The 9936-nt window shown below is 54.8% G+C and overlaps 1 protein-coding gene across 1 annotated transcript in view; it reads left to right on the forward strand.

Moving 5' to 3' along the window:
* The window catches only part of M1AP (meiosis 1 associated protein), a 63204-nt gene extending 53469 nt beyond the window's left edge, over positions 1–9735 (forward strand). Inside the window, exons 7-9 of the mRNA XM_065405762.1 lie at positions 5308–5514; positions 8922–9062; positions 9589–9735. Coding sequence (XP_065261834.1) covers positions 5308–5514; positions 8922–9062; positions 9589–9735 — 495 coding nt within the window. The remainder of the gene's footprint in view (positions 1–5307; positions 5515–8921; positions 9063–9588) is intronic.
* Positions 9736–9936: the final 201 nt, after the last annotated feature.

Consider the following 9936-nt stretch of genomic DNA (forward strand, 5'->3'; position numbering starts at 1 on the left):
GTAATTTAAGAAAAGGGGGGGAAGTGATCCAGGCACCTGTTATTGTGACCTCAATAGTATGCAAGGTTTTAGAACAAATTTTGAAGGAAAGAATATTTAAAGACAGGGAGGTAAATGGAAAATAGGATGAAATGCAGCACGAGTCTACCAAAAATAGATCATGCCAGACTAACCGGATATCTTTCTTTGATAAGATAATTGATTTCTTAGACAAGAGAAATGCAGTAGATCTAATCTATTTGAACTTCAGAAAACCATTTGATACAGTGCCACATGAGAAATTATTAGTTAAGATAGAGAAGACCGTAATGAGTACAGGAATTGTAAGGTGGGCAAGAAGCTGGCGGAAAGGGAAATGACTACAGGCTGGAGGGACATTACTAGTGGAGTTCCTCAAGGACTGGACTTGGGACCAAAGCTGATGTAATATTTTCATTAATTTGATTGGCACAATAAGCAGGAGTGTACTAATGAACCATAGAAATCTAGGGCTGGAAGGGACCTACAGAAGTCATCAAATCCAGCCCACTGTACAGAGATAGGACTGAGTAAACCTAGACCAGCGTTTCTCAAATGCAGATACCGTGGCTGCATGTGGCCACCAGGAACTTTTCTTGCGGCCACAGCCTCCTGGGCTGTGATTGGGGGGTGGAGGGACAAAGTAGTGGCACCTCCCCATCCCTGTTGCTCCTGGATGCACCGGCTTGGTGTTGGTTGTTGGGGCCGCCAGCAGGGGTTGGGCCCTGCCCCCCTCTGGAGACACCTGGGGCACAACACTGGAGGATCAGGCAGCAGGTGAGTTCCCCACCTTCCCATGGGTGGTGGGGCTCAAGTTTTGGGCTTCTGGGGTGGCAGGGCAGAAGGCTCTGTCCACAGGACTTCAAGCTCCAGCCCCTCGCTGCCTCCCCTAGCCCCCCACTATCCCCTCCCATCGCCCCTGGCCCCCTCTACCTCCCCCAACCAGGGCTTAATTTGTCCCCAGGCTTTCCTGGGCAGGGTAAGTCTGCTGTGAAAAGTGATACTTTTATGTTTAACATAATTTTTCATAGATTCATAGATTTTAAGGCCAGAAGGAACCATTGTGATCATCTAGGTTGATCTCCTGTATAACTCAGGCCATAGATCTTCCTCAAAATAATTCCTAGAGCAAATCTTTTAGAAAAACATCCCATCTTGATGGAAAAGATGGGGGAGAATCCACCACAAGCCTTGGTAAATCGTTCCAGTGGTTAATTACTCTCACCATTAAAAATTTACACCTTATTTCCAGTCTGAATTTGTCTAGCTTCAACTTTCAGCCATTGAATCGTGTCATACCTTTGTCTTCTAGGTTTAAGAGCCCATTATTAAATATTTGTTCCCCATGTAGGTACTTGTAGACTGTGATCAAGTCACCCCTTAACCTTCTCTTTGTTAAGCTAAATAGATTGATCTCCTTGAGTCTATCACTACAAGGCATGTTTTCTAATCCTTTCATCATTCTTGTGGCTCTTCTCTGAACCTTCTCTCATTTATCAACATCCTTCTTCAATTGTGGACACCAGAACTGGAAACAATATTACATCAGTGCCATATACTGAGGTAAAATAACCTCTCTATTCCTACTCAAGTTTCTGCTGTTTATGCATCCCATATTGAATAGTATTGGACCCAGGATTGACCCCTGTGGGAACCCACTAGATACAGCCTTCCTGTTTGACAGCAAACCACTGATAACTGCTCTTTGGGTATGGTCTTTCAATTAGTTGTGCACGCATCCTATAGTAATTCATCTAAACCACATTTCCCTAGTTTGCTTATGAGAATGTCATGTGGGACTGTGTCAAAAGCCTCACTGAAATGAAGATCTATCGCATCTACTTCTTCCCCCTATCCACTATGCCTAGTGAACTTTGATGATGACACAAAGTTGGGAGGCATTGTCAACACTGGAATATCGTTTAGGAAGAAATGGATGACCTTGAGAACTGGAGTAATAGAAATGGGATTAAATGTAATAATACAAACTGTGAAGTCATGATGCACTTAGGGACTAGTAGGAATTTCTGCTATAAGATGGGGACTGATCAGTTGGAAATAACAGAGGAGGAGAAAGACTTGGGTGCATTAGTTGATCATAAGAGATGGATGGCAGGAGAGCGATTACTTGATCATTGCCTGTTAGGTTCACTCCCTCTGGGGCACCTGGCATTGGCCACTGTCGGTAGACAGGATACTGGGCTGGATGGACCTTTGGTCTGACCCAGTACGGCCGTTCTTATGTTCTGTGTTCTTATGTTATGTTCTTATAAGACGACTATGAGCCACCAATGTGATGCAGCCATGAAAAAAGGCAAAGGGAACTCCTAGGATGTATAAGGTGAGGTATTTCCAGTAGAGATAGGGAAACATTAATCCCATTGTACAAAGCACTGGTAAAACCTCATCCAGAATACTGTGTACAGTTCTGGTCATGCATGTTCAAAAAGATGAAATCAAACTGCAGCATGTGCAGAGAAGAGCTAGTAGGATGTGTAGGGGAATGGTGGGCTATTTTGTGAGAGAAGACTAAAACAGCTTGCCTTGTACAGTCTAGCAAAATGAAGTCTGAGAAGGGAAATGACTGCTCTCTATAAATCCATCAGGGAGTTAACTGCAGAGAGGGAAAAGAGCTATTGAAGCTAAAGGACAGTGTTAGCAAAGACTAAAAGGGGATAGACTGGCTGTGAGTAAATTTAGGATGGAAATTAGAAGATTTCTAACCCTCAGAGGAGGGAGGTTCTGGAACCGTCTCCCAGTAGGAGTACTGGGGACAAGAAACCAAACTGGTTTTAAGATGGATCTTGATAAGTTTATAAAACAGACTGTATGATGTGGCTTCCTGACTTCAGTGCCCCAGGGGGTCCCTTTCACTCCTATGTTCTCAATTAACCACTGGAACATAAAAACAGCCACACTGGGTCAGACCAAAGGTCCATCTAGCCCAGTATCCTGTCTCCCAACAGTGGCCAATGCCAGGTGTTTCAGCGGGAATGAACAGAACCAGGGGTGTCAGGTTTGTATAATTTTTGGTCTTGCCCCCTGCCCCCCACCCACACACCTGCCTAAGGCTCTGGGAGGGAGTTTGGGTGCAGGAGGGGGTTTGGGTGCTGGGTGCAGGCTCTGGGAGGGAGTTTGGGTGTGGGCTCTGGGACGGAGTTTGGGTGCTGGGTGCAGGCTCTGGGCTGGGGCAGGAGGTTGGGGTGCAGGAGGGGGTGTGGGCTCTGGGACGGAGTTTGGGTGCAGGAGGGGGTTTGGGGTGCAGGCTCTGGGAGAGAGTTTGGGTGCAGGAGAGGTGTGAGCTCTGGGATGGAGTTTGGGTGCTAGGTGCGGGCTCTGGGCTGGGACGGGGGTTGGGGTACAGGAGGGGGTGCAGGAGGAGGTTTGGGGTGCTGGGTGCAGGCTCTGGGCTGGGACCAGAGGGTTGAGGTGTGGGAGGGGGTGCGGAGCATGGGGCTGGGCCAGGGATGAGTTTGGGGTGCAGCAGGCAGGCTGCTGCAGGGCTGGGGTGGGGGGCCAGAGAGGACTCCCCCCAGCCCTCTTCCCACTGGCAGCAGCGAGCTCCGGGGGAGGGGCCCCGGGCCCCCCAGCATGACACTCACCCAAGCCCCACCAGGCTGCTGCTCAGGTCCAGCCAGGATAAGCCCCCCCCCTCCCCTCAGAGTCACCTGCCAAGGGGAGGGGGCTGCCATATACTTCCTCCCCTCCTCCCTCCACAGGTGCAGCAGCCGCCTCAGCCTGCCCGCGGCACCACTCCCTTGCAGCCGTCAGCGGCTGGCGAGGGAGCGCAGCGCGGAGCTGCAGGGGGCAGCCGCCTGCTGCCCAGGGCAAGCAGGGACGCTCTGGGGAGGTGTGCAGGGGCGGCAGGTGGGGCCGGGGGGTAGACCTGACCCCGAACATTGGTGGAGCCGGGCCCCCCGGAACCTGAATTTGCTGGAGCCCGGGCACCATGGGCCCATACAATTTGCTGCCCCTGAGCGGAACAGGTAATCATCAAGTGATCCATCCCGTCGCCCATTCCCAGCTTACCAATGGCTGCAGTCGATTCTCCATCACTGGAAACTTTCAATCCAGCTTGGATCTGCCTAGTTCACCCAGGAATTAATTCAGGGAAATCCTTTGGTCTGTGCTATGCAGGAGGTCAGACTAGATGATGAAAGTTGTCTCCTCTGGCCTTGGAATCTGTGAATGAAGCAGTAAAAATCAGAGTTCCGGATCCCAGCCTGGGGAGCAGGGTCTCTCTGATCCAGTTGCTATACAGTTCAACAGCAGGGCTATTTTCAACAGTCAGTCTGGGCGATGGAGCCTGTTACAGAGTGGTACCGGGCCAGGGTGTATGGTCACCAGGTCGTGGGTGGACGCAATCACTTGGTCCCACATGCTTCTAAGCCAGTTGGGTCAGGACAGAGTCTAACCTCTGTTACTAGCTCTGGGACTGTACGGCACATTCCTGGGCTCAGACCTCTTGTCCGAGACCCTCCTTTGGGACATGGGGCACCACTGCCCACTCGCCCTAGACCGTTAAAACAGTGTTGGGAACCAGCCAAGCGCTCCCACTTGCTTACACACACTTCCCTGGAGCGTCACTCAGGTTGTGGGGATGCTGGGCTTCTATTTTAACCCCTGCAGAAACAGCGCGGCAGGAAAGTGAGAAACACAGGCTTAGTAAAGGGATTTCTTGACCACAGAAACTTTACTCTGAAAGTCCTCAAGAGTTACAGATCTTTGGAAACAAAACAAAAGTCCTGAGACACCCCTTCTCCTGCTCTCAGCTCACCCCTGAGTCTGGAGTTCATCCCTTCTGCCCTCTCTCTCCTTCCCCCCTTCTTACCTGTGGTGATGGCCAGCCCTCCTGCCCAGAGCAGAACCCCCTCTCACGTAGCCTGTTCTATTGCCATGTGCACCATGGGGATGCTCCAGCCTCTCCCACAGTCCTTGGCCCAGATGTACCAATGTTCCATTGGTTCTTAGGGGTCGGGCTGCAGCTGAGCAACACAGTCATCAATGGCTCCAGATTACAGCCTTGTTGGCTTCTCCGTGATAGTCCTTCAAGGCAATGGCAAGCCCCTTCCAGAAAGGGTGCTGTCTCAAAAGCAATGCAATAAGTTGCACTCAGGCAACTTTAGACTTGAGTTCAGCACCTAACACAAAATGGAGTTCATAATCTGAGACAGATCTATCCGACTCTGCTACAGAGCCCCTCAGCCCCTGCAATGAGCTGGTGCTGAGGGAAGCTGCCAACCCTGCCCTGGTTTCACTGATAGCATTGCTTCTGGCTTTTGATTTTAGAAAAGGGACTGGATGCTTTTGGCCAAACGTGAGCCACAGAGTGTGGGTCCAAGCTGGAGCATCACAGTGAATTCCTACTATGTCATCATCCCCTCTGACTCCTTCACGCTGCTCATCAAAGCCATTGCAGTCAGAGAACTCCTGCTGCCATGCAACGTCCCGGCCCTCCCTGCTGACCTTCCAGAGACAGCACTCAGCACCATAGAGGCAAGTGACGAATGGCTGCACACACAAGTTTAGATAACAAGAGGCAGTGCAGGTTCTGCATGTACAGGATACCAGCTCACTAGCAGGGAATGGTACATCCAGACACAGACATGTCACCTATGTGCAAGACATGCTGGGGGGGCCCTATCCCTCCATTGGCTTGGAGTGCAAGGTCCTCACACCCTCTCACTTGCATTGCAGGTGCAGGCCTATTGACATGAATAGGATTAGCATAAATAAGTCATTACCCCCATACTCTTCCTCCCATCATGGGTTCAGGCTCTTGCATTTCCCCAATACATGTCCGGAAGCAGAGCTTTGCTTGTATTCCTGCTCTGCTTCAGGTGCATGGAATAGCTGGGAAACCCAGGGCCCTGCTCTTGGGGCCTGGCAGGTGAGCGAAGGAGGAAATGGTTATCTAACGTTTTGGTTAGTTGCAGCTAGGAGCATCCAGGGCCCTCAGCAGAATTTAGAAAGGCAGCTGGTCTGAGCAGCAGAACTTTTCCAGACCAGTGGAGAAGACCTGTCTGAAAACTGTGAAGACCTGTGTGTGAGTGGAGCCAGAGAGGCCTGTGTCTGAATACCTGCGTGCGTGAGGGGAGCCAGAGAGGTCTGTATCTGGCTCGCCTCACGCACCCAGGTGTTCAGACAGAGGCCTCTCCATCTGTCTCCCTCACTCACGGGTGTTCAGATACAGGCCTCTATGGCTCCTCTCATGCAGGCAGGTGTTCACACAGAGGCCTCTCTGAACACCTGGGTGCGTGAGGCGAGCCAGAGTCTTCACCCCCACCCCTGTGCCCTAACCCCCTGCCCCAGCTCTGATCAGCCTCCTGCCCTCTGAATCCCTTGGTCCCAGCCCGGAGCACCCTCCTACACCCCATACCCTTCATCCCGAGCCCCACCCAGAATCTGCACCCCCAGATATAGCCCTCACAGACCCCCTGCACCTTAACCCCCTTCCCCAGCCCTGAGCCCCCCCAGCCCAGAGCCCCCTCCTGCAACCCAAATCCTTCATCCCCAGCCCCACATCAAAGCCCATACCCCCAGCTGGAGCCCTGACCCCCCCCCCTTCACCCCAACCCCGTGCCCCAGCCCAGAGCCCCATTTCACACCCTGGACCCCTTATTTCTGGCCCCACCCCAGAACTCGCACCCCCAGTCCAGAGCCCGTACATCCTCCCACACCCCAACCCCCTGCTTCAGCCCAGAGCCCCCTCCCATACTCCGAACCGCTCAGCTCCACACCCCAGCCCGGAGCCCTCTCCTACACCCAAACCCCTCATCCCTGGCCCCACCCCAAAGCCCACATCCCCAGCCGGAGCCCTCACCCCCTCCCACACCCCAACCCCCTGAGCCCGCCTGATGAAAATGAGCAAGTGAGTGAGGTGGGGAGAGTGAGCAACAGAGGGAGAGGGGGATAGAGTGAGCAGGGGGCAGGGACTCAGAGAAGGGGCAGGGCATGGGCAGGGCCTCAGAGGTCAAGTGTGTTCAGTTTTGTGCAAATAGAAAGTTGGCAAGTGGCAACCCTAGTGTCTGAAACACCCGTGTGTGAGGGGAGCCGGAGAGGCCAGTGTCCGAAACACCCGTGTGTGAGGGAGGCCGGAGAGGCCAGTGTCCGAAACACTCGTGTGCAGGGCCGGCTCCAGGGTTTTGGCCGCCCCAAGCAGCCAAAAAAAAAAAAAAAAAGCCGCGATCGCGATCTGCGGGGGCAATTCGGCGGAAGGTCCTTCGCTCCGAGCGGGAGTGAGGGACCGTCCGCCAAATTGCCGCTGAATAGCTGGACCTGCCACCCCTCTCCGGAGTGGCCACCCCAAGCACCTGCTTGCCAAGCTGGTGCCTGGAGCCGGCCCTGCTCGTGTGTGAGGGGAGCCGGAGAGGCCAGTGTCCGAAACACTCGTGTGTGAGGGGAGCCGGAGAGGCCAGTGTCCGAAACACTCGTGTGTGTGCGTGAGGCGTGACAGACGGAGAGGCCTGTGTCTGAACTCCTGTGTGTCATGCTTGCTCAGGGACAGCAGGCCTGGTTAAGCAGGCCCAAAGGCAGAGACACACGCTCACAGGAGAAGTGACATCTGGCTCATGCTAAGTACAAGCCGCTATCCATGTGGGGCGAGGGAAGGCCCAGATAAGGATCAGGCCCTGCACAATTTCCATCAGCTACTGTGGTGGACTGTAAGAAGTTCGTGCCGGGGCTCGACCCTCCTGGGCAGGAGGGGAGCCACACCGACTCACCACTGGTGGAACAACAACCAGTTAGTTCAGGGGCTCAGGCCCTCGGGTGCAGGGGCTGAGCAAACAGATAGTTAGTCCTGAGGCCCAGGCCCTGGATCAGGGCGGGGCACAAACAGTCACGGCTCAGGCCCTTTGGGGCAGGGGCTGAGCAAACAACATAAGGGGCTCAGGCCCACTGGTGCAGGGGCTGAGCAAACCATCAGTTAAGGGGCTCAGGCCCTCCGGGGCAGGGGCTGAGCAACAATATAACAGTTGGGGTAAGCCCAGGCTCCTACACCTGAGCGTTGGGTGAGAGGGACACCTGCCACCCGTGAGTGGCAGGGGGGGACGCAGGCCCACCCACTCCACTGCGTCCCAGCCCGGGGCCCTAGCAGCGGCCGCTGCGGGTCAGTGGGGTGTCCTGACCGAAACACACTGACATTGGCTCACATGCGTCTGCAGCCTGACCGGGGTCGGCTACCCCCGGGCTACTTCCTAGTTCCCCCTCAGGGCCTACCTCGTTGGTGCCGCCGGGTCCGGGCCAGTCCACCAGCATCGGTTCCTCTGGTCCGGGGCTTGGGGGCAGGTCCGGCAGCTCCTCGGGGAAATCCGGCCACTGGGGCTCCGGCGGCTCCTCCGGGTAACAACAGGGGCGGAGGGGCTCTGGGGGCTCCTCGCCTTCGTAGTTGGCGCGGGGCAGGTCCGACGGCTCCTCCCAATACCGGGTGCGGGGGGGCTCCGGCGGCTCCTCCTCGTAGTGGGCTCGGGGGAGCTCCGGCCAGTTAGGGCAACGGTCTTGGGTCTCAGCGGTCTCCCGGCCGGGAGCTCCCGGCGGCACGTCCGCTCCCTGCGGCAGCCGGGCCCTGACTGAGCTCCGGCGTCCGGCCCTTATACTTCCTGTCCCGCCCCTTGACTTCCGGGGGGCGGGAACAGGCGGTGGTGGCTCCGCCCACTCGGGTGCCTGCAAGGGTGCTCCCTCTTCTGGGCAAGAGGGGAGCCAATACCGACTCACTACATGGACCTATTGGTTCCCTCTCTGCTCTGAATGACTGGAAGGAGTGCATGTCATTTAAGCAGGGAACGAAGTAAGAATGGAGGTACAAATCCTCACATCCATTTTCTGCCACCTCAGAGCAGGAAGCTGGATGCTGGGCACTCACAAGGTACCAGCTGGGACCTGTGTCACTTCTCTCTGAACAGAGCGCCTTGAACAGTCTGGAAGTGGAACCTAGATACAGCCCCCTCCATGTGAAAAGCAACCTCTACAAATACCTGGTGAGCCGGTTCTCCAGACCCCAGTACCGGCAGCAGGCCCAGCCCAAGGAGCATCGCTCCAGACAGGTACAGGTCTTGCCCGCTGGTTGACTTGGGGGAACCCTACTCTGCCTGAGCACTGACCAAGCAGCTGAGGTGCTGAAGGCTCTGAGCAGGCGTGATGCTGGGAGGGAGGTGGAAACAGGCAGAGGATGTCCCCTCATTGTGCACAGGCCCGCCTGCTGCTCTGGGCTGATACGCGGGCCCCTCAGTCAGCTCTCATAGGTGCAGTAAGCACATGCTCACAATAGCTTGTGACTAAGGGGTGCGGCAGCTTCCCCTCCGCCAGTGGTTCTCAAACTTTTGTACTGGTGACCCCTTTCACATAGCAAGCCTCTGAGTGCAACCCCCCCTTATAAATTAAAAACACTTTTTAATATATTTAACACCATTATAAATGCTGGAGGCAAAGCGGGGTTTGGGGTGGAGGCTGACAGCTCATGACCCCCATGTAATAACCTCATGACCCCCTGAGGGGTCCCGACCCCCAGTTTGAGAACCCCTGCCCTACGCCCTCCAGAGACAGTACTCACTGTGTCTTCCTGCATTACAGCACCAGAGCAAAGCCAAGGCCACAGTCGCTCCCCTTCCTCTGGCTCCCCCGCCACCCAAAGCATTCAGATCATCTGCTGCATGGAAGGACGCCTGTGAGCTCTCTCTCTTCTCTGATGAAGACAGTGAATTCCTGGGGAGCATGTAATGACAAGGGCCTTTCTCTATTACAAGCCCAAGTGTTGTGAGACCCCCCACACACACACACGCTGTCCTACCCCGGTGCACACGCACAGCAGTCCCCACGCACACATTCATGTCACTATGCACTCACAGCTCAGCCTGTTGCTGGTCCCAGTGCTTGCCAAGCACCACATGTGCCAGCACAGGACAAGGTCAGGCAAGTGCT

This window comes from Emys orbicularis, chromosome 5, assembly GCF_028017835.1.
Source record: "Emys orbicularis isolate rEmyOrb1 chromosome 5, rEmyOrb1.hap1, whole genome shotgun sequence".
NCBI classification, from domain to species: Eukaryota; Metazoa; Chordata; order Testudines; family Emydidae; genus Emys; species Emys orbicularis.